The sequence below is a fragment of the Eumetopias jubatus genome, unplaced genomic scaffold (genome assembly GCF_037043125.1).
Source record: "Eumetopias jubatus isolate StellerSeaLion01/CBP00866 unplaced genomic scaffold, mEumJub1_p1.0 scaffold_8, whole genome shotgun sequence".
Lineage (NCBI taxonomy): Eukaryota > Metazoa > Chordata > Mammalia > Carnivora > Otariidae > Eumetopias > Eumetopias jubatus.
In genome coordinates, this window is record NW_028274814.1 from 58825826 (window position 1) to 58853331 (window position 27506).

At 39.6% G+C, this 27506-nt stretch overlaps 1 protein-coding gene across 1 annotated transcript in view; it reads left to right on the forward strand.

Moving 5' to 3' along the window:
* The first annotated feature begins 810 nt into the window (after positions 1-810).
* Positions 811-27506, forward strand: part of ETNK1 (ethanolamine kinase 1) — a 63802-nt gene continuing 37106 nt past the window's right edge. The window contains exons 1-2 of the mRNA XM_028113225.2: positions 811-1213; positions 18844-19103. Of these exons, the coding sequence (XP_027969026.1) occupies positions 1058-1213; positions 18844-19103 (416 nt within the window). The 5' untranslated portion in view covers positions 811-1057. The remainder of the gene's footprint in view (positions 1214-18843; positions 19104-27506) is intronic.

Here is a 27506-nt window from a genome sequence, read left to right on the forward strand (position 1 = left end):
CCCTGCTTATGTTCTCTCTCTTGGTGAAATAAATAATATTTTTTTAAAAAAAGATTTTATTTATTTGAGAGAGAGAGAATACATGAGAGGGGGAGGGTCAGAGGGCGAAGCAGACTCCCTGCTGAGCAGAGAGCCCGATGCGGGACTCGATCCAGGGACTCCAGGATTATGACCTGAGCCGAAGGCAGTCGCTTAACCAACTGAGCCACCCAGGCGCCCGAAATAAATAATCTAAAAAAAAAAAAAAAAATTCTCAGTATGGTCAAACATTTGGCCTTAAAAATAAATCTTGAAGTCCTGTCGTTGTTTTACACAAATATCTCAAATTTGCCCCAAATACCATGATCTCAGTATACAATTGATGGGAATTTAGTTGCCCAACCAACTGTGCGGTCAACAGTAGAGAGCAGCTCTGCGACCAGGGCGATCCAGTTAATCCCCCTTGCCCATACTCAGGCCAAATTCAGAGACTTTTCCGGGGGTTATTTCAGGGCATGCCCCTCGCTTCCCTGAAAAACTCAGCCGGAACTCAAACCCAGCCCCCCAAACGCTCCTGATCAGCTGAGCTAAAGCTTCACAGCCTTTCGGGTCTTGTCAGAAATCAGGCTCATGCCCGAGGAGGAGCCTGCGTTTTCGGACTAGTAGGAAACCTGGCTGAGTGTTTTATGACTAAAAAATCGAGCTCACAGTAGCGGGCCCATTGTGCTTGAGGTTAGAATGTCGTCTTCAGCCTCTGACGCAGACCGAGGCCCCGCCCTGCGCATGACGCCAGCGTCAGGCCAGTCCCGGCATGCTCCGCGGTCGCTGGCGGTGGAGCGCAGAGGAGCGGAATATTTCCCGTGAACATCCTCTGCTCAGTTCAGCTGCTGTCCAGACCCGGGTCGGCTAAAGTGCCGCGTCCAGCCATTCTCCTACCGCTCGCCCGTCAGTTTGAGTGCCCCTAGCCCTCCTGCGAGGGCGCCCCGGGACGGAAGGATCCACCAGCCTGTCGGCGCCCGCCGTTCTCGTGGTCGCCGTCGCCGTCGTCGTGGTGGTAGTCTCTGCCGTCGCCTGGGCCATGGCCAATTACATCCACGTTCCGCACGGCTCCCCGGAGGTGCCCAAGTTGGACGTCACGGTTCAGGATCAGGAGGAGCAGCGCTGCCGGGAGGGGGCCCTCAGCCTCCTGCAACACCTGCGGCCGCACTGGGACCCTCAGGAGGTGACCCTGCAGGTAACGCCCACATCTCAGCACGGGGTCTCTCACAGCTCAGACTGGGCCCTGAGTTGGGGGGGGTTCTCACAATCTCTTCAGTTCCTTGATGATCGGGGAGAACCAACGGGAACGTCTTCTTCCTCAGTCCTTTGGGAAGTGACCGTGTGTTTCCTCCATCAAACCTACGAAGGTCACTCCCCCTTCCTTCACAAATGCTTATTGAGGTTGTCCTTAGGGCAAATTTTCTTTCTGGAAGCAGCTACGTAAGTGACGCACCCATTCACACCGGGAAAATTCCTGTTGATAGTTGCCCCTCCTCCCACTCCCCTGTCCCTACTAACTGCAAAAGGAGCCTTTTCCATTCCCCTTGCCAGGGGTCCTCTTCAGTCGTCCCTAGGTACCTTCTTTCCTTCCACAGATAATGCAGTAATTAATCCTTCTGATCTTTTCCTTTCCCTTCCCGCCCCTCCCCCTCCCCGGCGGTTTACTCCCATTGATGTCTCACCCTGCGTTTTATCTTCTCAAATCCTCGGATTGGCGAGTACTCGATTTCAAAGTAATAACCATGGTCATGCATTACTCGATTGATTTCTTAGGTAGCACTACACATATTTTATTTGAATCGATATTTCTGAATTTTTTTAGTCGTGTTAGTAAAATTAACCATATTTGATCTTAGATCGATCAGTGTGCCATTGTATTCATAGAACAAAAATTGGGAGAAAAAAATCCTTAGGGATCTAGGTGTTTTCTAAAAACTTATTTCTAAGTTATGATTTAGTATGTATGACATTTGAGTATTTTAACTTTTAGAGGTTCAGGATATACGGCAGTGAACCTCCATTTTCCTTGCATACACAAAATAGTTAATAATTTTGAAGGCTGAGATATTTGGTGTTTGTTTCAAATCCGAGCAATAATGTAAGAAGTAGCTCAATTATCTGCTTTACTGTGTTGACTATTCAGTGTTATTGACTTAACAGTATCTCAGATTCTAAAGTAGTCACCTATACAAAGATGAATAAAACATGAATGGTGCTCTAGGGCTCAGAACAGTTCCTGACACTTGGGCTTTCAGAAGTGTTAGTTTCAGTTCTTGTTGCCTAGAAGAGTTTTGAGCATATTGAAAGGACCCATATGTTTTGGGATAGAAAATTGTTAGACAAAAATTTTGAAATTTTAAGGGAGTGTTAGCTAACTAAACAGGACATAGTCAATTCAGAATGATTTTCATGTGTAATTTAAAAAAATTAGTATGCTAAGAAAGTTAAATTAATTGAAACTTCCAGAATCGAAACTTCCAAATTGAAACTCTGAACTTCTTTAGTTTATTATTCATTACCTCTTACTACAGAAGAGTTTTATATTTATTAAAATGATTTATATTCTGGCAGTCAATTATAAACTAAATAGGTATTAATTAAAGGCAGTGCTGCTTCTTGGGAAACTTTGGTACTGGCAGACTATGCTACTTTTTAAGTAGAGACTTTAAAATTTGAAGCTTTGAAAACTGGTGTTTCCACTGATGATGTATTTGTCTGTAGAACAGTAATAATAGCTACGCTCAAGTACCAATATGCCAGGTTGTGAGTTAGGTCATGTATAGATTTTATCATTTCATTCTACAAGTAAGTGTATTAGGTAGATACTTTTTTTCTTTTTTAAGGTGAAACTCAGTGAAATAAAGCCAGGGTATAGGTGAAAAAGGGACAAATGTGGTTACATCAAACTTTTTGATTGTCAGAAAGTACTTGGGATTGAATCTACCTTTTATCTATGCAGCAACTTTTTTTTTATTATGTTATGTTAATCACCATACATTACATCATTAGTTTTTGATGTAGTGGTCCTTGATTCATTGTTTGCGTATAACACCCAGTGCTCCATTCAATAGTTCCCTCTTTAATACCCATCACCAGGCTAACCCATCCCCCCACCACCCTCAGAACCCTCGGTTTGTTTCTCAGAGTCCATAATCTCTCATGGTTCGTCTCCCCCTCCGATTTGCCCCCCCTTCATTCTTCCCCTCCTATGCATCAACTTTTGACTTTAAGGCCTTTGGCCTCCTAATCCAAACTAACTACTTATTTGTCAGTGAAGGTAAATACTACCACTTATTTTGCTGTAAGGATGATTATGAGTTAGAAATACAATCCTTCCCTGTGCAAACAATGCTTTTGATCCAGAAGCTGAGACAGCTGTTATTCTGAATTGGTGGTCATTCATTGGTGGTTTCTCACCTTGAGAAAATCTGACTCCCATATTCTGTCATTCCAAACTCTTCTTTTTTTTTTTTTTTAAAGATTTTAATTATTCATAAGAGACAGAGAGAGAGAGAGAGGCAGACGGAGAAGCAGGCTCCCCACTGAGCAGGGAGCCTGATGCGGGACTCGATCCCAGGACCCTGGGATCATGACCTGAGCCGAGGGCAGACGCTTAACCATCTGAGCCACCCAGGCACCCCCAAACTCTTTTTTATGATGCTTCACGATTTCTTTAGTAAATCTCAATGGGAATATTTCTTTTGAGATTTGCTTTTATTTCCTTTGAAGTATAAAGAAAACAGTCATACTTAACACTTCAGAAGGGGAAGTATGTATCATATATTCAACAGATTAATACTGGTATATAGCCCATTTTTTTCAAAGAAAATTTTTTTCTAAAATTTTTATGTAATTAAAATATGCTTCTAATATACCTTAGAAGCTTAGTCTAGTAATACTTATTTTACCTGGCTACTACGTCTGAGCTGAACTATTCGGAACATACTGGTAAATCCAGAAGCAAGCAAAAAAGACTTTGATGCAGTCAAAATGATACAGGGCCCAAAACTTATAGACACATGAACTGCTATATCTCTTTTTACGTGGGGTTTCGACAAGTTAATTTTTTGGTTTTCCTATTCACACAAGATTGAAAAAATAAAATATAAAAGGGGTGGTAAGCTTTTTGGAGTGTACCCTACTTAGAGTAGGCAGAGTAAATCAGAAGCAACTGTACCAGTCACAGTGCTTTTTATTTCATAATATTTTATTGAAATTCCCAGTCTAATAGGGAAGATAAAACAATCACAACATAGTGTTTTTGGAATGAAAATTCATATTCATGTGCAAAGACTACAGAAGAACATTTAAAAAGCATACTGGTTTTTTTTCTGCTGTACTACAAGTTTTTCATGTTTTTGCATGCATAGTTTTAATTATTTTTTAAGCATACATATACTATTTTGGAAACCAGTATTTGTGTTTGGTTGTGTAGCTGCATAGCAGATTTCCTATCCCCTTTTCTTTACTTAGCTATGTTGGAGATAGTCGCTAAAATACCCTATTAGAAAACCTATAATCCCTCTTATTTTAATATTGACATTTGATATTTCGTATAATATTTATTTTTTAAAAAAAGATTTCATTTATTTATTTGACAGAGAGCGAGTGCGCACACACACAAGCGGGGAGAGGGAGAAGCAGGCTCCCCGAGGAGCCCGGAGCCCGATGCGGGGCTTGATCCCAGGACCCGGAGATCGTGGCTAGAGCTGAAGGGAGAGGTTCAACCAACTGAGCCACCCAGGCGCCCCTTTAATAATATTTTTAAATTTTTTAAAGATTTTATTTATTTGACAGAGAGAGACACAGCGAGAGAGGGAACACAGGCAGGGGGAGTGGGAGAGGGAGAAGCAGGCTCCCCGCAGAGTAGGGAGCCCGATGTGGGGCTCGATCCCAGGACCCTGGGATCATGACCTGAGTCGAAGGCAGTTGCTTAATGACTGAGCCACCCAGGCACCCCTATTTTATTATTTTTATTTTTATTTTTTAAGAGTTTATTTGTCAGAGAGCGCACAAGCAGAGGGAGCAGTAGAGGGCAGTAGAAGGAGAAGCAGGCTACCCGCCGAGCAGGGAGCCCGATGTGGAACTCGATCACAGGACCCCGGGATCATGACCTGAGGCGAAGGCAGATGCTTAACCTACTGAGCCACCCAGGCGTCCCCCCTTTAATAATATTTTAAATGAAGAATCAAAACCAAAATATATATAGTTCTTTTAAACTATGTCTCCTTTAGTGTTCTAACTTAATAATCCCCCCCCTTTTTTAAAAAGTATAGTTGACACACAATGTTACCTTAGTTTCAGGTGGGTTTTTTTATTTTTATTTTTTATTTTTTTTTTTAGATTTTATTTATTTACTTAGAGAGAGCACATGAGAGGGGGGAGGGTCAGAGGGAGAAGGTCTGCTTCTCTGACCTCTCAGCTCCCCGCTGAGCAGGGAGCCTGATGCGGGACTCGATCCTGGGACTCCAGGATCATGACCTGAGCCGAAGGCAGTAGCTTAACCAACTGAGCCACCCAGGCGCCCTTTTTTTTTTTTTTTTTTTTTAAAGATTTATTTATTTATTTATTTGACAGAGACACAGCGAGAGAGGGAACACAGGGGGCATGGGAGAGGGAGAAGCAGGCTTCCCGCAGAGCAGGGAGCCCAATGTGGGGCTCGATCCCAGGACTCTGGGATCATGACCTGAGCCGAAGGCAGACGCTTAATGACTGAGCCACCCAGGTGCCCCCAGGTGGGTTTTTTTTTTTTTTTCCTGTTTTTAAAAAGATGAGTTTGGGGGTGCCTGGGTGGCTCAGTAGGTTGAGCGTCTGACTCTTGATTTCAGCTTGGGTCATGATTTCTGGCTCCAGGCTACACTTCGTGTGGAGTCTGCTTGAGATACTCTCTCTCCCTCTCCCTCTGCAGGCACCCCCCCCCCCCGCTTGTGCCACACAGTCTCTCAAATCAATAAATAAATCTTAAAAAAAAAAACAGAGTTTGTTCTTTAAGTGATAGAAATCTCTGAAAAGTCTTAGGTAGATTTAAGTAACGTATTAAGTGTGCCAGAAGGACATGATATTTATAAGAATCTTGAATCCAGTAGATAAATCTAAGAGGTCATAGTTTTTTATTCAACATAACTTTTAATATCAGCATTTAGGTCCAGTTTTCCATTTTCAGTGTTTTATAATAATAAAGTATTTGGTGGGTGGTAGGCCCTAAGACTTTGTTGAATATAGCTAAGAGAGATGTATGATGTTTGATAGGCTCCTATCAAAGATGTATATATATATACATATATATAAATGTATATTTTTAAATAGTCTCTATACCCAACGGGGGGCTTGAACTCATGACCTTGACAGCAGGAGTTGACACTACCAACAGCGAGGCTCCCCAAGGATGTAATAAGCTCCCATGTCTTTTATTAAGATGTGACTAAAAGGGGCGCCTGGGTGGCTCAGTTGTTAAGCATCTGCCTTCAGCTCAGGTCATGATCTCAGGGTCCTCGGATCGAGCCCCACATTGGGCTCCCTGCTCCGCGGGAAGCCTGCTTCTCCCTCTCCTACTCCCCCTGCTTGTGTTCCTGCTCTTGCTATCTCTCTCTCTGTCAGATAAATAAAATGTTGAAAAAAAATGTGACTAAAAAGAAGCCTCACATGCTAGTTCATTTTCAGGTATTAATGGCTGTGTGACTTGGACTAAACAAACAACTTGATCTCTCTTTGGGGCCTCAGCATAATGTGGTGGAAAGAGGATGGTTTTTGAATCCTGATACCACCTATTTGTAACCTTTGGCAAGTTTTAAATCTCTGTGAAATGGGATTATTATCTACTTTGGAAAATAGTAGACTAGCAGAAAATAATAGAATTTTACTATAATATTACTCTAATATTGCTTTACTACTAATGGTAATTTTACTACACCAATTTTTACTACTTTACTACTAATAGTAGAATATCCTGAGAAATGAAATACATAAAGTTATGCATAGTATTTTTAATACTACATGCCTCCAACTCTTCCCCTTCCATTTCCCTCAGCAACCCCCCCATTTGTAAGTGGAATAATTGATCTGAAACAATTGTAATCTCCTAAAATTCAGTAATTCTGACATATGTATGTGTGTGTGTGTATGTGTATATATATATATTTTAAAAGATTTATTTATTTTAGAGAGGGAGAGCAAGAGTGTGGGCAGGTGAGGAGGGGGCAGAGGAGAGGGAGAGAGAGAGAGAGAAGCCAACTCTCAATGAGCAAAGAGCCCAGTGCCGGGCTCAACGTCACGCTCTGAGACCATGACCTGCGCCAAAATCAAGGGCCTGATACTTAACTGACTGAGCCACCCCGGTGCCCCCTGGTATATATTTTTTATAGCAGGCATGATGCTAATTTTAAGCAGCATTCTTTTGTACAATTAACTATGACAGAAGGTAGGCATGGGAAAATATAGGAGGGGAGGCTTCATTGAGGAGGAGATACCTGAACTGAGCTTTGAAGGAAAGATATGGTCACATGGAATGGGGAAGCATTTCTGGGCATGAAGGCTACTTTCACAAAGCTATACTCTGAGGGAAAAGAAACACAGCTAGACCATGAGTATTTTGGGCAGAATGGAGTGTGAACAAGAAAAGAAGTGGGACTAAGTTTTGAGAAAGGGAGTTGTTAGATGTGAAGTTTTTGTGCAGGAGGTGGTACTTTATTATCTAGGATATATTGGGAAGCCAGTTAATATTTTTAGGCAGGTGAGTTATATTGTGTATTATTTAGAGCAGTGGCAGGCTGTATTGAAGGCAGCAATAGTTGAATGAGATGTTTTGAATTGGGGAATAATTGATCGCTTAGGACATTGGTTTTGAAACTGGTGGTTACCCCACACTAATTGGATGTCAAATCAGTATACTGGGTTGAAACCACTACAGTTTATTTATTTATTAACTGTATATATATATATGTGTGTGTATATATATATATATATATGTGTGTGTGTATATATATATATATATATATATATACACACACCACATGAGAGGGGGGAGGGTCAGAGGGAGAAGCAGACTCCCTGCTGAGCAGGGAGCCCGATGCGGGACTCGATCCTGGGACTCCAGGATCATGACCTGAGCCGAAGGCAGTTGATTAACCAACTGAGCCACCCAGGCGCTCACCACTACAGTTTAAAAAGGTGAGTTAAAAGTGATAGGATAGATCATAGAGTCTTGCAAATAATAAGGTAAGGACTGCTTGGTGAAGCTTGTTTTAGTTTCATATGAAAGTATGTACTAAATTAGATAAATGTATATTTTTGTCTGAGTATCACATAAAAAATGTTTGAGAAAGACTTAACCTAGGAGAGCCTGTTAACATTAGTTTACACAAGAGGTGCTGTCACCCAAATTAGGACAGTGGCCTGGGAGATGAAAATAAAGCACAGATTTGACATTTCAGAAAATAAATATGCAGGAGTTAATGGCTTGCAGGTGAGGGAAAAGAGAAGTTTAAGAGTTTTTTTCTTCTGTGGGTGACAAAGATGGGGAAGTAATGGTAGACCTAAATTTAAGGAATCAGGTTATTTCTCATGATTTTGTCTTCTCAGGAGTTGCTCTTTGATAGAACAGATTGGCCATAAATACATTTTTATCACCCTTTTAAAAATCGTGAGATACAACAAAGATACAGGAAAATGCATGAAACATACGTTTTTTTGTAGAACAAATACTGTGTAACCCAAACCCTGGGAAATAAAATATTATCAGCAACCCAGAATATCACCGTTTTTCCTTCCTGGTCCTAATCTCTCCTTCCCTCTAGTGGTAGTCACAATAGCAGTTTTTTTTTTTTTTTTTTAAACAGTATTTTGAAATAGTCATTTCTTTGCAAGTCAGTATTATGAGAAAATAATATATTAAGTGTATGAATTTCCTTTTATGAGGGACATGAACATGAAATAATTTAGTTTTACTAAAAAGATATATTACAATATTGAAACTTTGACTAGGAAGAAAAACCATTTACTATCCATATTTTATTTGAAAAATCAACTGTTTTTTTGTTATCTTCTACTTTTCATACATATCATACCATATGTACAATTTTGTATTCCTTTTTTTCATGCTGCCTTTCTTTCACTTTCGCATGATGTTGGTATGTTATTGACTTCAATGTTTGATAGCTATAAATATAGTATTTGGTCATGTTAAACATCATGTGAGTTAATTATTAAAATGAAGTTTAAAAATTCTGAAGAGTATAAAGTAGAAAATTAGAAAGGTTCATATCCTATCTAAGCCTGTTGACTTTGTTTAAAAAACATAAATAACATATGTTCTTAATAAAATACTTAAAACAGATACAAGGCTATAAGATGAAAAATAAAAAGTTTAACTCCCTCAACTTCCAAGTCATTCATTCTCCCCACAGTAATTAGGTGAGCAGTTTTTGAACTTCTAAAAATCAGCAGATTGTGGATTTGTTAGGGCACATACCTACCTTTGTTAATAAATATCAGTAAATAGGGTGCCTGGGTGGCTCAGTTGGTTAAGCGACTGCCTTCGGCTCAGGTTATGATCCTGGGGTCCTGGGATCAAGTCCCACATTGGGTTCCTCCTGCTCTGTGGGGAGCCTCCTTCTCTCTGCCTCTACCTGCCACTCCCCCTGCTGTGCTCTCTCTCTCTCTCTCTGTCAAATAAATAAATAAAATCTTAAAAAAATAAATATCAGTAAATATAAATATATTCCTTTTGTATACACAACAATGCATTCTGTATGTTGCATTTTAAAATAATATATCTTAGACATCCTTCTATGTCATAAGTATAGGTAGTCTGCCCCATATTTTTGCCCCATATTTTTTTTTTTTAGAATTTTATTTATTTGGAGAGAGAGAGAGAGAGCATGAGTGGGGAGGAGGGGCAGAGGGAGAGGGAGAAGCAGACTCCCCACTTAGCAGGAAGCCCCACGTGGGGCTCCATCCCAGGACCCTGAGAGCATGACCTGAGCTGAAGGCAGACGCTTAACCGACTGAGCCACCCAGGCGCCCCTACCCACATATTTTTTTAAGCATTTATTTATTTGAGAGAGAGAGCGAGCATGAGTGTGAAGCATATGCATGCTTGCACAAGTGGGGGGAGGGGCAGAGGGAGAGGGAGAAGCTCAAGCAGACTCCCTGCTGGGCATGGAGCCTGATGTGGGGCTCGACCTCACGACCCTGAGATCATGACCTGAGTGGAAACCAAGAGTTGGAGGCTCAACTGCCTGAGCCAGGTGCCCCTGCCCATATTTTTTAAACAACATTGTTTTTATTTTTATTTATTTTATTTTTATTTTTTGCATATTAAAAACAGTATTGCGTGAACTGCTTTTATATGTATATTTTGGATAACTTTTCTAAATATGTCCTCAGAGTAAATTTTTTTTTAAATTTATTTAAGTAATTGCTACACCCGATGTGGGGCTTGAACTCAGTCCTGAGATCAAGAGTCACATGCTCCTCTGACTGAAACTTCCAGGCACCCCTAAACTTTATTAGTGGAATTATAAGGTTAAAAACTGTGCCAGTTAGGGTCATTCAGAGAAACAGAACTTCATATATATATGCTGTCTGGGCTTTATTTCAAAGAATTGGCTCATACCAGTTGTCGAGGCTAAGTCTGAATTGTAGGGCAGGATAATAGGCTAGAAACTTAGGCAGGAGTTGATGCTGTAGTCTTTTTTTTTTTTTTAATATTTTATTTATTTATTTGACAGAGAGAGAGTGAGAGCACAAGCCGGGAGACAGAGGGAGAAGGAGAAGCAGGCTCCCTGCTCATGGGACTCGATCCCAGGACCCTGGGATCATGACCTGAGCCGAAGGCAGCCGCTTAACCAACTGAGCCACTCAGGCGCCCCAATGCTGTAGTCTTTTTTTGTTGTTGTTGTTTGAAGATTTATTTATTTGAGAGCGAGAGAGCCCATGTGTGTGTACAAGTTAGGGGAGGGGTAGAGGGAGAGAATCTTCAAGCAGACTCTCTGCTGAGCGTGGAGTCCTAGTGCAAGGCTCAACCCCACCACCCATGAGACTGTGACCTGAGCTAAAACCAAGAGTCAGATGCTTAATCGACTGAATCACCCAGATGCCCAATGCTGTAGTCTTAAGGCAGAATTTCTTCAGGGACACTTAAAACTTGTTTTATTTTTACATTCCTTAAAGATTGGATGAGGCCCACCCATGTAACTGATTGTAGATGTTAAGTGCTTCTACAAAATACTTCACAGCTGCATCTAAATTAGTGTTTGAGTAACTGGGTATTATAGCCAATCCAAGTTTACACATAAAACTATCAGGCTGTTTCTCACTTTAATATTGCTAAACTGTCATGAAAGTTGTGTTAATATATACTCCTCAACACAGTGTTGGAGAGTACGTTTTCCTTATACCTTGTCCAATCCCTGATACCAAATTTAAACATTGCCAGTGGGATACATGAAAATGGTATTGTTTATTATATTCCTTTTAATTTTGTTATTTTGGAAGATGATGGAATCCAGTGGTTTCTTCTACAAAACAGTTAACTGATAAGTATTAATTTCCACCTTTCTAGACTTTTTACTTTGTTTAGTAATCATCTTAATTGAAGCTTGTCTTTACTATTTTATTGGCCAGAGAGAGTTTATTCATTTAAATTCAGTAATTATCATCCTAGACCATAAATACATGTCAAAACAAGTTCCCTGCTTGGTATCTTAAGTCATCCTTAGGACTAAAGAAATTTCACAGTGGCTAAATAAAGTTTAATATTTTTATCATCTCAGGGTTTGTAGTTGCAGGACAGTGCCACATACTGAAAGAAGGTATTGGATTAGTGTTTTGGGGGTCTTAAGATGACCTTCAAGTTTATTGATACCAGTTTAACTTCTGTGTCATTAAAGCTATAAACTCTTTTTGCCCACCAGGTATTCTGTATTGCTGTAAATAGCATCTGTGGCAGGTTTGGGCAATTCTGTAAGTTCCCAATTGATATGGTCATAAGTCCAGACTGAAGGGTAAATTTATGTGTCTTCTGTTTTACAATAGTAAATAAGGGAAGCATTCCTATAAAACATAATCTGTTCAGTAATGCATTCTGGCAGAGGAGACAAAACCACCTCATATAATATCTGTTCCAAGACTCTAATTTGCATCCAAACTTTCCCATCAATAGTAGCCTCCCCATATCTCCAGTTTTAACTGTTGCTCCTTTTAGAGTCTCTCACATAGGTGTTAGATTCAATGCGTTGGGCTTCCATATCAAGGAATCTCAAAAAAGTTTCTTCTCTCTAACTCTAGGCCATTTTACCCACATATTTGCATTGGTCTTGGATCCCTGGCTACTGAGGTAGATCCTACCATCAATCATTTTTTATCTTGATTAATTCCCACATTGGTGGCACATTTTTTTTTTAAAGATTTTATTTATTTGAGAGAGAGAATGAGAGAGAGCACAAGAGGGGGGAGGGTCAGAGGGAGAAGCAGAATCCCTGCTGAGCAGGGAGCCTGATGCAGGACTTGATCCTGGGACTCTAGGATCATGACCTGAACCGAAGGCAGTTGCTTAACCAACTGAGCCACCCAGGCGCCCCGGTGGCACATTCTTAATATCATCTTTGTATTTTCTTCATGTTCTGGTTTTTTAAGGTCTCCCAAACTAGAGTAAATAGAGTGGATTTGTTAGGGGCCCTTCAATGCTGGGAGACTGGTAGCAGCTCCTGTCAGTCAGTCTCTGATAAATCTCTGATAATAATGTTAAAAACTTTTGCTTCAACCTCATCAGGATCTGTTTTTTTTTATTTTTATTTTTTTTAAGATTTTATTTATTTGAGAGAGAGAATGAGATAGAGAGCATGAGAGGGGGGAGGGTCAGAGGGAGGAGCAGACTCCCCGCTGAGCAGGGAGCCCGATGCGGGACTCGATCCGGGGACTCCAGGATCATGACCTGAGCCGAAGGCAGTTGCTTAACCAATTGAGCCACCCACGTGCCCCATCAGTATCTGTTTTATTTATCTGCTTTTTCAATAACCACTAAAAACTTCCATTCAACTGGGAAGTAGATTTGCCATCTCCTTATCTTTTCCACTTGCTAGTGAACCATTCTAATTTTCTTGGTATTATTCCTGAGACTCATGATGGTGAGCTTGAGACAGCAAATCTGATCCAATATTCTGAATAGTTTCTTGTGTTGGTAATAGTAAAGTTACAGGGGGGCTCATGTAGTAGGAGTAATCTTTTTTTTTTTAAGATTTTATTTATTTATTCATGAGAGACAGAGAGAGAGAGGCAGAGGCAGAGGGAGAAGCAGGCTCCCTGCAGAGCAGGGAGCCCCATGCGGGACTCGATCCCAGGACCCTGGTATCATGACCTGAGCCAAAGGCAGACACTTAACTGACTGAGCCACCCAGGCGTCCCAGTAGGAGTAATCTTTATCACACAGTATTCACCATGACCTGGGGCTGGGACATATTAAATGGTTGAAAATCTTGGTCACTATAAAGCAGGTCTAGTGTGGCCTGCATGATAGCATATCAGCTACTTCACTTTGCATGCAAAGGACAGGACAGTTCCCCTCCTCAGGATAAACAAACTTTCTAGCCACTTTCATTCATTGTACCAGACTATAGCACTCTTGTTTGGGTTAGTCACTGCCATTAAGAACTGTCAGTAGTGAGCTGTGGGTCCTGCATTAATGCAAACATGTCATGGTCTTCAAACCATAGACTGCTTCTTAACCATTCTTATGGGCCATATTAATACAGGTTTTTTAGGGAGCTAGCTTGAGCCACTAAATGAGACAACTTTTACGCTATATCCCCTGGTTTTAGTAGTTTCCTGATTTTTTTTTTTCTCCTTGCCACCTGAGTCATTTTGGTAAGCAGCTGTAAATCTACTGTTCAGTGTGATTTTTCTCTTTTGTGTTGGTTTTGAGGTTAGCAGCTTGATGTTGCATTGGACCAGTTGGAATCTGGGTCTGTGTAACGTCACAGTCTGCCCTAAGTGTCTTTAGCTTTCTGTTCTAGGTACTATGCTAACAATAGCCAGGGAATTGTGCATTTAGCCGGTTTCTCATTTTGCATTTTATTGTGGATTCAGTGACTAAACTCCTGGGTTTAGATCTGTCATTGCTAGGTTTCATTTACTTTTACCTCCTGTAACAGATGGCAACATGCCTGCTGTTTAATACTCCGGGTAATTTGGCAAATACCTAGCATCAGGGATTTATCATCTCTAACCCCTTCTTTATTTTTTTCCCCAAATAATGCTTTAGCAATATTACAGTGAGTCTAGGATCATGCTAGTGAACTTGAGGGTGGGTCTTGATATCCTTGAAACAGATTAAGCGTCATGATACCAGCTTTTTAACCTGTTCTGCCATTGTGTAACTTTGGATAAGGAAGGGAACTTATCTAGGCCATAGTGTTCTCATTCTACAAATTGGTCATTTCCAGGGTATTTTACAATCAGTCTGCATAAACAAACATTTATTGAATATGTCTATGTTCTAGGCTGTTGTTTCTCAACCCTTTTAATAATTACTCTCTAAACAGAAAGCTTAAATTAATTAAAAATTTTATTGATTTCTACCGAACAGAAATTATGTACCAAAGAATAGGATTTTGTAGGGTTGAGTTTTGATGGTCTACAAACTATTGTAATACCTAAGATTTTTTTTTTTTTTGCTCCTTTGGTGGTGATATCTGTATGCATGTAATAGGCTAAGAAATTTTTTTTTAATTTTTAATTTTTAATTTTTATTTTTTTTAAAAGATTTTATTTATTTATTTGAGAGAGAATTAGATAGAGAGTATGAGGGGGGGAGGGTCCGACGGAGAAGCAGACTCCCTGCTGAGCAGGGAGCCTGATGCGGGACTCGATCCTGGGACTCCAGGATCATGACCTGAGCCGAAGGCAGTTGCTTAACCAACTGAGCCACCCAGGCGCCCCTAGGCTAAGAAATTTAATTTAATTTCATATGTATATGTGTATCTTTTGACTTATGATGTAGTTACATCCTAATACCCATTGTAAGTCAAAATATCCTAAATCGAAAATGCATTTTACACATGTAACCTACTGCACATCATTAGCTTAGCCTAGCCTGTCTTAAGTATGCCAAGACCACTGATACTTGGTTATAGTTGGGCAAAATCATCTAACAGAAAGCATATTTTATAACAAAGTCTTGAATATTTTATATAATTTATTGAATACTGTACTGTAAGTGAAAAACAGAATGGTTGTATGGGTACAGAGTGGTTCTAAGTGTATCGGTTGTTTACTCTCATGATGGTGTGGTTGCTTGGGAGCTGCAGCTATTGCTGCCTATCATCAAGAGAGAGGATCATACTGCATATTGCCAGCCCTAAATTCATACTCAGAAGTTGTGGTTTCTACTGAATGTGTATCGTTTTTACACCATTGTAAAGTTGGAAAATTTTAAGTCAGATCATCGTAAGTTGGGGACCATCTGTATATCTTTATTTATATCTGTATCTCCTCAAAATACTAAGGTAGAAGGCGCCTGCCTGGGTGGCTCAGTCGGTTAAGTGTCTGCCTTTGACTCAGGTTCATGATCCCAGGGTTCTGGGATTGAGTCCCGAATCAGGCTCCCCGCTTGGTGGGGCGTCTGCTTCTCCCTCTGTCCCTCCCCCCACTCATGTGCATGTACGTGCACGCTCTCTCTCTCAGAAATAAATAAAATCTTTAAAAAAAATTAAAAAAATACTAAGGTAGAAATTAGAGAAAGTGCCGAAGGACCTGTATATTTCTTTCTTTCTTTTTCTTTTTTTTAAAGATTTTATTTATTTGACAGAGAGAGACATAGCGAGAGAGGGAACGCAAGCAGGGGGAGTGGGAGAGGAAGAAGCAGGCTTCCCATGGACCAGGGAGCCTGATGTGGGGCTCAATCCCAGGACCTTGGGATCATGACCTGAGCTGAAGGCAGACAATGACTGAGTCACCCAGGCGCCCCTCTTTTCAGTTTGAAAACCATAAAGCTTTGGGGAATTTTCTCTAAGATTACTATGAATTGAAGGTAATGAGAAGATTCTGTGAAAGTACATTCTTCCTGATCTGAATATTACAGTAACTCTTTTTAATAAAAATCTGTTTCTTGTTGGGATAAGTGATAATAAAAAGCACACATCATCAGGCATAGAACCTGATGAATTGCTATGGGTGTTGGTATGTGATATACTTACTGTAGTCCTTGGTATAGGATTCTGACTTTGTTCTTGAAAATTGCCTTGACTTTTCTTGACTTTTTAAAATGTCATATAAGTTGCAGACTTAGCTTTTCAATTTTTACAGAAGAAACTGGGTGAGAGTTTGATACTTTGTGGAATCTATAGATATTTGAGAAGTAAAATCATTAATAATACTGTCTTAAAATCCATAAACAATGTATATCCCATTTATTTAGTCCTTTTATTTCTCTCAAACTTTTTTTTTAAGGTAAACTCTTTCCCCAGTGGGGGGCTTGAACTCATGGCCCCAAGATCAAGAGTTGCATGCCCTGGGATGCCTGGGTGGCTCAGTTGGTTAAGTGTCTGCCTTTGGCTCAGGTTATGATCCCAGGGGCCTGGGATCAAGTCCTGCATTGGGCTCCCTGCTTGGCGGGGAGTCTGCTTCTCCCTCTCTCTGCTGCCCCCCTGCTTGTGCTCTCTCTCTCTCTGACAAATAAATAAAATCTTTAAAAAAAGAAGAAAAAAAGAGTTGTATGCCCTACAGGCTGAGCCAGCCAGGTACCCCTTCTCTCAGACTTTTTAAAATTTTCAGTGTTGTGATCTTGCATGTTTCATTTGATTTTTTTTTCCCCTAGGAATTTGATTTTTTTTGATATTATTATAAAAGGTATAACTTAATAAAAAAGGATTGTTGGTATACAGAAATTCAATTGATCTGTATTGAATTTTTCAAACATTAATTCTTATGTTTAATGTGTATGCTTTTTGCTTTTTCTCTGTCTGCAAATAATGATAGTTTTGTTTTTCCTTTCCTATTCTTTTATTTATTATTATTATTTTTTTTAATTTTAATTTTTATTATTTTTGCCTTACTGCACTGGCCAGGACGTCCAGCACAATGTTGAAATAGGTGAGAGTGGGCACCCTTATTTTGTTCCCTGTCTTAGGGAGAATACTTTCAATAGTTTATTATGAGGTATGATGTTAGGTGTAGGTTTTCTTTGTTTTTTTTTATTTTTTTAATTATTTGACAGAGAGAGCACAAGCAGGGGGAGCGGCAGGCAGTCAGAGAGGGAGAAGCAGGCTTCCCATCAAGTAGGGAGCCTGATGTGGGGCTCGATCGCAGGACCCTGGGATCATGACCTGGGCCGAAGGCAGACGCTTAACCGACTGAGCCACCCAGGTGCCCCATAGGTTTTCTTTGGATACTCTGTCAGATTAAGGAAGGTTCCTCTTTTAAACTTATGTATGTATGTATTTTCAAGTGCTCTTTACACCCAATGTAGGGCTCGAACTCACAACCCTGAGATCAAGAGTCGCACACTATATGGACTGAGCCAGCTAGGGGCTCCAAGGAAGTTTTCATTTTATTCTTAGTTTGCAAATGTTTTCATCATACATGAGTATTAAATTTTATCATGTGCTTTTTTTTTTTAAGATTTTGTTTATTTATTTAACAGAGACACAGCGAGAGAGGTAACACAAGGAGAAGGAGTGGGGGAGGGAGAAGCAGGCTTCCCGCTGAGCAGAGAGCCCGATGTGGGGCTTGATCCAGGACCCTGGGACCATGACCTGAGCTGAAGGCAGACGCTTAATGACTGAGCCACTCAGGCACCCCAAAAGTTGCAAATTTTGAGTGGATTTGAACTAATACTGCTAATCATCTGTTTGCTTTTTAAATGTACCATTTGTGCTCAGATATAAAAAAGAACTTGCAATTCTTGACTTAAGCTCTTGAAAAGTCCCCAAGTCCCTTTTAGAAAATATTGTAAGGGCGCCTGGGTGGCTCAGTTGGTTGAACAACTGCCTTCAGCTCAGGTCATGATCCTGGAGTCCCGGGATCGAGTCCTGCATCGGGCTCCATGCTCGGTGGGGAGTCTGCTTCTCCCTCTGACCCTTACCACTCTCATGTGCTCTCTCTCGCTCTCTCATTCTTACTCTCACAAATAAATAAAATAAAATCTTAAAAAAAAAAGAAAATATTGTAGAAATCTCTACTTAAGCTCTCACTTCCTCTGATTAAGTTTGTGCTTTTTTTTTAGCCATAGCATTCAAGTTTGAATTATAACCTGAATGCTTTAAACAATTTCTAATGCATGTTGTGTTAAGAAACCTTTAAAATTAACATTTAAAATTAATTTTTATAAGTTGGATATTTACCATAATGTGTAACTTATGGTAGCCTTGTATTTGTATATTACACTTGGGAACGTTATTAAAGACCTTTTATATGTTATATGTCATGCTGGAGGAGGGCAGTGTTTCTGTCTTCAGAGACTTTCCAGTTTATTAGACGTAGGAGAGATTGTGTGTGTATGCACACACATTTGCAATGATTGCAGGACAAGCATACTGTGAGATATAATAGGTATCAAAACACTGTGTGGAATTACTGGAGATTGAATAATTAACACTTTTGGATCAAGAAAGTCATAATGTTATAGGAATTATAGCATTCCTTTTTGTTTTAAGTGGAATTAAAATTATACACACGTTAGGCAAAATTGTATTTAAAAGTTTTTTTAATGTTAAAAAGTAGATATTTTCTTGTAATTAGTATTTAATTATTTTAAGCTATCTGCTATTTCATTCGTTAAATGTGTGTAATCGCTTTTTTCCCTCATTTTTTCTTTTTTTTTTTTTTTGGCAGCTTTTCACAGATGGAATCACAAATAAACTTATTGGCTGTTATGTGAGTAATACGATGGAGGATGTAGTCCTGGTGCGAATTTATGGCAATAAGACTGAGTTGTTAGTTGATCGAGATGAGGAAGTGAAGAGTTTCCGAGTGTTGCAGGCTCATGGCTGTGCACCGCAACTCTACTGTACCTTCAATAACGGACTGTGCTATGAATTTATACAGGGAGAAGCATTGGATCCAAAGCATGTCTGTAACCCTGCCATTTTCAGGTACATTTCTTTTTCTAATAATTTTTCTTTTTGAAAAATAAGAGTATTAAGTGCACTAAGGAAATTATTTTTTAAAACTGCCTTTTTCTTTGAGCAACTATTTGGTTACCTTAGAAACTTACTTTAGTTAGGGTTCTGTTTTGTTTTTGCTGAAGAAAAAAAAATCCTTTCTGTCTGCCGTCTCATTGTTGACTCTGCAAAAAAAAGGACTGTGAGATGTCGTTTTGGATTAGTCTGCTGCAGAGTATCAAGACTTCACCTTAATTAATTATTTATTTATTTATTTTACTTTATTTTTTAAAATTTAAATTCAGTTAACATATAGTGTATTATTAGTTTCAGAGGTAGAGGTCAGTGATATATCAGTTGTATATAACACCCAGTACTCATTACATCATATGCCCTCCTAATGCCTATCACCCAGTGACCCCATCCCCTACCCACCTCTCCTCCAGCAACCCTCAGTTTGTTTCCTGTAATTAAGTTGTCTCTTATGGTTTGTCTCCCTCTCTGATTTCATTTTGTTTTATTTTTCCCTCCCTTCCCCTATGCTCCTCTGTTTTGTTTCTTAAATTCCACGTATGAATGAGATCATATGATAATTGTCTTTCTCTGATTGACTTATTTTGCTTAGCATAATACCCTTTAGTTCCATCCACGTTGTAGGAAATGGCAAGATTTCATTTTTTTTTTAAGATTTTTAATTTATTTATTTGACAGAGAGAGAGAGAACACAAGCAGGGGGAGAGGCAGAGGGAGAAGCAGGCTCCCCGCTGAGCAAGGATCCTGACACGGGGCTTGATCCCAGGACCCTGAGATTGTGACCTGAACTGAAGGCAGTTGCTCAACCCACTGAGTCGCCCAGGCGCCTCTTTTTTTTTTTTTTTTTTTTGATGGCTGAGTAATACTCTATTGTGTGTGTGTGTGTGTGTGTGTGTGTATACCACGCTTATTTATCCATTCATCTGTCGATGGACATCTTGGCTCTTTCCATAGTTTGGCCACAATAGTGGACATTGCTGCTATAAGCATTGGGGTTCAGGTACCCCTTCGGATCTCTACAGTTGTATCTTTGGGATAAATACCCAGTAGTGCAATTGCTAGGACGTAGGGTAGCTCTATTTTTACCTTTTTGAGAGACCTCCATACTGTTTTCCAGAGTGACTGCACCAATTTGATTCCCACCAGCAGTGTAAGAGAGTTCCCCTTTCTCCGCATCCTCGCCAACATTTGTTGTTTGCTGACTTGTTAATTTTAGCCATTCTGACTGGTGTGAAGTGGTCCCCTTAATTTTTTTAAAGTAGTGCTTGGATTAAAGCATTTTACATTTTTTTTTAAAGATTTTATTTATTTATTTGACAGAGAGAGAGATAGCAAGAGCAGGAACACAAGCAGGGAGAGTGGGAGAGGGAGAAGCAGGCTTCCCGCCGAGTAGGGAGCCCGATGCGGGGCTCTATCCCAGGACCCTGGGATTGTGACCTGAGCTGAAGGCAGAGGCTCAACCGACTGAGCCACCCAGGAGCCCCAAAGCATTATACATTTCTTATCACTAACTTTTGTAATTCAGTTGCTCATATTTTCAGAGTTTTTGATTACTAAGATTCTTTTTTTTTTTAAAGATTTTATTTATTTATTTGACATAGAGAGAGAGAGCTCACAAGCAGGGGCACAGTAGGCAGAGGAAGAGGAAGAAGCAGGCTCCTGGCTGAGCAGGGAGCCTGATGCGGGGCTTGATCGCAGGACCTGGGATCATGACCTGAGCCAAAGGCAGATGCTTAACAACTGAGCCACCCAGGCGCCCCTCTTTTTTAATTCTGTTAACACTGTTAATTTTTAAACTTTTTATTTAATTCAGTATATTATGTTACTTTTTAAGCTTTATTTAATTCAGTATGTTTTCTGTAAGAATAATTTCTTGCATATGCTAGATCATTTTTCCAAAATTACTCTTTTACAGTTCTTTTTCTGCTCTTAAAAACTAGCGAATGAGCTTGATTTGAAAACTGCAAATTCATTCATAGTTTAAACCAGAAGTTCTCAAACATTTTGTTCTCAGGACCCCTTTAGAACTCTTAAAGGTTATTGAGGACCTGAAGAGTTTTTGTGAGTTATAGCTATCAGTATTTACCATGTCAGAAATTAAAACTTTTTTTGAATACAAGAATATCAGGCACACATTGTTAGCTGTCAGGGTGATAACGTTATCACATCACTTCATGTAGCTTCTTGAAAACTACACCATGTACTCATGAGAGAATTAGAGTGAAAAAGGGGAATAAAATCTTATGAAAGTAGTTTTTAACTTCATAAACCTGAAAGGGTTTGAGTCTCTAGGGATCCTGGATCATATATATTTTTTTAAATTGTATTTATTTACTTGAGAGAGAGAGCACGTGAGCGTGAGTGCGAGCATGAGCAGGGGGAGGGGCAGGAGGGTTAGGAAGAGAGAAGCAGACTCCCCACTGAGCAGGGAGCCTGATGCAGGGGTCCATCCCAGGACCCTCGGGATCATGACCTGAGCCGAAGACAGTTGCTTCGGCTAAACAGACTGAGCCACCCAGGACCCAGGTCCCAGGTCCCCCTTCTTTTTTATTTTTTTTTAATTTTATTTATTTATGGAGAGAGAGCCTGGACCATATTTTAAGAGTTGCTTCATTAACGCTGGTGAGAATGGAATGGCCTACTATTTACCTATTTTAAACTGGTTTCAAATAATATTTAAAAATATTTTGGCATAGAAATCTATCTACTCAAACCCCAGTTTTTTTTTTTTTTTTAAAGATTTTATTTATTCATTTGAGATACAGAGCGAGAGAGAAAGAGAGCATGAGGAGGGGGAGAGGCAGAGGGAGAGGGAGAAGCAGGCTCCTTGCTGAGCCAGGAGCCTGATGTGGGGCTTGATCCCAGGACCCTGGGATCATGACCTGAGCTGAAGGCAGATGCTTAACCATCTGGGCCACCCAGGCGCCCCTCAAACCCCAGTTTTTAACCAGATAGTCTTTTCCCTTATGTGAGTGTACCGTTTAGAATGTATTGAAGGATCCTGATTAACAGATAATATGTTTTTTCTTTTGTGTCACATTTTTTGTGGTCTTTAGGTTTGTGTGTGTGTGTGTATATCAGATTTATTTATAAATCCTCAATCTTTTTTTTAAAAATAATTTTATTTATTTGAGAGAGCGTGAGAGAGAGAGCACATGAGCAGGGGCAGAGGGCGAGGGAACAGCCGACTCCCCTGCTGAGCAGGGAGCCCCACATGGGGCTTGATCCCAGGACCTTGGGATCATGACCTTAGTGGAAGGCAGATACTTAACTGACTGAGCCACCCAGGTGTCCCTATAAATCCTGTCTTGTTCACCATGTTTGAGATACATCTATATAACAGGATTAAAAGTGATTAGATGCATAAATTAGGCCAAAGGAAAAGCTGGAGTTAGATTCAGATACAAAAAGTATATTCTATAAGGTTCTTAGAGAAGGGCCATATGAGCTTCCTAGTATAACTAAAGCAGGGAGAAAAATATTAGTTTTATAAAGAGTCAGTGTCCAAAAGATTTAAGAAGAAAGTTGCTTAAGGGTAATACTTTTACTGGTGTAAAAGTCTTGACTGCCTTTGTAAAACACATACTTTTATGCATTTGACATTGATATTCCTAAACTGTCTTTAACACACCGAATTTAAACTTTTAGTTGAACTATTGGCAGTGGTTACTGTTTGCTGGTCAGAGGTTCATATTCAGATTTCTCCTTTTTATTTGTTCTATAGTCTCATGATGGAAGCTGGATGCCTAGGGCAGGGCAGTTTTTTTTCTCTTTGAGTGATTGTGGAAAGTTATGGAATCTAAAGCCATGTGAAATTCTATATATGGTATTATATCTCTGTCACTCAGGATACACAGTAGAAACCAGACTGTTTCAGATTTATGGGCTGTGTGAATTTGGCCATAGTACTTAAACATTTTGTGCTTCAGTTTCCTTATCTAAAAAATGAGAATAATAGTACCTACTTCTAGGGTTGTTGTGAGGATTAGAGTTGTTAGTATATGTAAAAAGTTTAGAACAGTGCCTGGCATATGTTAAACACTATGTAAATATTAGGTTTTATAATTATTATAATTTTTTTTCCTCAAGACTTTTCATATTTTATCTGATTTAGGCAGATAACTTGGACATTAATTAAAGTATTAAAATATTTAGGCAAATTATGGTTATTGCTAATCAGTTGACTTTATTATGCCTTTATTTTATTATTTATTTAAAGATTTTATTTTTTTGAGCTAGCAAGAGAGAGTAAGAGTGTGTGCGAGCATGAGCATGGGGAGAGGGAGAAGCAAACTCCCTACTGAGCAGGGTGTTTGTTGTGGGGCTCCATCCCAGGACCCTGGGATCATGACCTGAGCTGAAGGCAGACGCTTAGCCCATTGAGCCACCCAGGCATCCGTTATTGTGCTTTTAGAAACACATTTTCTGAATTTTAAAATTCAGACTTTTTTGCTCTTAGGTACTATTTATTATAACATATTATGTAGTATTCTTTAAAGTGTACGCAAGCAGCATGTAGATGTGGCATAACAAGTAATTATTGCCACCACTAAACCCCCCTTCTTGTTTGTGACAGACAAAACTAATCAGTCTTGGAACTCTTTACTTCTGAACATAGATGAGATTTCAGAGTCTTTCTCAACTAAGTGATTTTAGGTAATTACTACCCATGAGTAGTCCCTTGTTTTGGTTTTTATTTTAACTTCCTCTAAAAGACCATTTTATATTAAAAAGTCAAGATTTTAGAGGCGCCTGGGTGGCTCAGTTGGTTAAGCATCCAGCTCTTGGTTTCAGCTCAGGTCATGATCTCATGGGTTGTGGGATCGAGCCCTGCATTGGGCTCCACATCAGTGGGGAGTCTGCTTGAAGACTTTCTCCCTCTGCCCCTCCCCCTAGCTCGCATGCTTGTTCTCTCTCAAATAAATCTTAAAAAAAGTTGGGGTGCCTGGGTGGCTCAGTTAAGTGGCTGCCTCAAGCTCAGGTCATGATCCCAGGGTCCTGGGATCAAGCCTGGCATCAGGCTCCCTGCTCATTGGGAAGTCTACTTCTTCCTCTCTGCCTGGCTTGTGCTTTCTCTCGCTCTCTCTCTCTCTCAAATAAATAAAATCTTGAAAAAAAAAGTTGCATACTTTTAAAAAAAAAATTAAAAAAGTCAAGACTTATTTTTAGTTGATACTAAAAAAGGTAGTAATGGGTATGTTACTATTAATTAGAGAAATGATATATTAAAGTAATGATGGTGGCTAATACTGATACAGCACTAAATATGAGCTGGACACTCTTCTAAAGACCTTTGTGTGTGTGTGTGTTTTAAAGATTTATTTATTTTAGGGGTGCTTGGGTGGCTCAGTTGTTAAGTGTCTGCCTTCGGCTTGGGTCATGATCTCAGGGTCCTGGGATTGAGCCCTGTGTCGGGGAATCCCTGCTCAGTGGGAGGCCTGCTTCTCCCTCTCCCACTCCCCCTGCTTGTGTTCCTTTTCTCTCTGTCTCTCTGTCAAATAAATAAATACATTTTTTTTAAAAAGATTTATTTTAGAGAGAGAGATTGGAGGGGGAGGGGCAGAGAGAGAGGGAGAGAGAGAATCCCAAGTAGACTCTCCACTGAGCATGGGCCTGAAGCGGGGTTCCATCTCACAACCTGAAATGTGACCTGAGCCAAAACCAAGAGTCAGACACTCAACCAGGACTGAGCCACCCAGGCATCCCTATATGTTTTTAAATTATTTATTTATTTTTTTAAAGATTTTATTTATTTGACAGAGACACAGTGAGAGAGGGAACACAAGCAGGGGGAGTGGGAGAGGGAGAAGCAGGCTTCTCGTGGACCAGGGAGCCCGATGCGGGGCTCGATCCGAGGACCGTTGGATCATGACCTGAGTCGAAGGCAGACGCTTAACAACTGAGCCACCCAGGCACCCCAAATATTTTTTTTTATTAAGTAAGCTATGCCCAGTATGGGGCTTGAACTCATGACCCCGATATCAAGAGTTGCATACTCCACCGACTGAGCCAGCCAGGCCTCCCAAAACACCTTATGTGTATTAATAAATTCAATTCACAATAATCCCAGGGAATAGTTAATATTAAGATCCCATTTTAATACATGAAGAAAGTAAAGTGCAAAGATTTTAAGTAATTGCGTAAGGTCATTCACATGGCTAGTAAAAGTATATCCCAAAAGATACTAATGAGTAACTTAATCTTTTTACTTATTGAGAAAAGATCATAAAATATAAAGGAAAATAGTAAGGCCTTTGTTATAGCACATTAAAAAAAAACTTAAGAAAATTTGTAGAGTTGAAGTGAAAAGACTCGAAGAAAATAAATGCAGACTTCCCCCATTTATTGATCTGGGATCATTTTATATAATTAAATAATTGTCATTAAGCTTTCTATAGAATTTCTGTTTTAAAAGGAAAGCTTTGCATAATTGATTTTTTTTTAAAGATTTTATTTATTTTTTTGACAGAGAGAGACATAGTGAGAGAAGGAACACAGCAGGGGGAGTGGGAGAGGGAGAAGCAGGCTTCCCAAGGAGCAGGGAGCCTGATGAGGGACTCGATCCCAGGACCCTGGGATCATGACCTGAGCCGAAGGCAGTCGCTTAACGACTGAGCCACCCAGGCGCCCCTGCATAATTGATTTTAAGTAATCTTAAGTAGAAAGAGAATAATTACAGATTATAGTCTTTTTTGACTTTTTTTTTTAGATCTATTTATTTTAGAGAGCAAGTGAGAGAGTGTGAAATGGGGAAGGGACAGTGGAGAGGGAGAGGGAAAGATAGAATCTCAAGCAGACTTGCCGTTGGCTGTGGAGCCCCACACAGGCTTGATTTCACAGCCTTGAAATCATAACCTGAGCTGAAGTCAAGAGTCAGATGCTTAACTGAATGAGCCACCCAGGTGCCTATTCAATTAATTATTCAATTACAGTTTTTGATCAAGAACACTGAAGTTTGCAAAAGCTCGGGGTGCCTGAGTGGCTCAGTTGTTAAGCGTCTGCCTTCGGCTCAGGTCATGATCCCAGGATCCTGGGATCGAGCCCTGCATCGGGCTCCCTGCTCAGCAGGGAGCCTGCTTCTCCCTCTCCCACTTCCCCTGCTTGTGTTCCTTCTCTCACTGTCTCTCTCTCTGTCAAATAAATAAAATCTTTAAAAAAATCTTAAAAAAAAAAAAAGGTTTGCCAAAGCTCACTTTGGTATTTGATACATGTCATAAACGTGTTTACATTAAATTATGACATTCTGAAAAAGATAAAACTGTGGAGACACTAAAAAGATCAGTAATTGCTAAGGGTTAGTGGGGAAGGAGGGATGAATAGGTGAAACAGGATTTTTAGGGCAGTGAAAATGTCTGTATGATACTTTAATGGTGGATACCTGTCATAAATTTGTTCAAACCCATAGAATGTATATCACCAAGTGTGTACCCTGATGTAAACCATGGACTTTGGGTGTCAGTATGGGTTTTTCAGTTGCAATAACTGCACTACTCTGGTGGAGAATGTTGATAATGGAGGAGGTGATGCTTGTGTTGGGTAGGGGACATTTGGGAAATCTCTGAACTTTCCCCTCAATTTTGCTGTGAACCTAAAACTGCTCTAAAAAAAGGTCTACTGGAAGAAGCCTTTTCTTATACTTTCAGTTAGATCTCCTTATTTAGAATATATGATACTAATGCAGGCATATGCACATTTCATTAAAAAAAAAATAGTGTTAGAGACCAAATAGCAATACTTTCAATTAAGTTCTATTACAGTTGGCTTGCAATGAATAACATTGAGTTGACTCACAGTTTTGAAAAAAAGAAGCCGAATGGAGGTTGAGAAAGGAAGGAAAAGATGACAGTAAGGATATGGTTAGTTGACAGTGTGAGTAGTAATACTGGCTATTTAGTTTATTTCGCAATTAAATTTACTTCAGGTAATGTTGTAATTCTCTCATGGGATATTTAAGTGTTCAGAAGGTTTTGTTAATTACTGTAAAACAGAAAATACAGAAAGAGCTAATTGAGGGAAGGGGATATTGATAAAATAGCTGAAGTATAAATGATTTTAAAAAGGAATGTTTTATTGTTTTCAAGTAAGTACAGGGTAGTACTTTCTAAAAAAATAACAAGTCAGCAATTGAATGAATGATAATTCTAGAGCCCCAAGAAGAGGTTAGGGAAACAAATATAGGATAATGTGCTTTATATATTTAGCTTTTCTCCTTTAAAAAATGAATTTTGTATATTTTTGATAAAAAAGGTCTTTATCAATTAATAGGGCTTATTGCTAATTTTGGATTAGTTATCACATTTTGAGCCATTGTTATTAGGTAAACTGATAAGCAGCCAACAGTAAGTGTTGATTGAGCCTTAG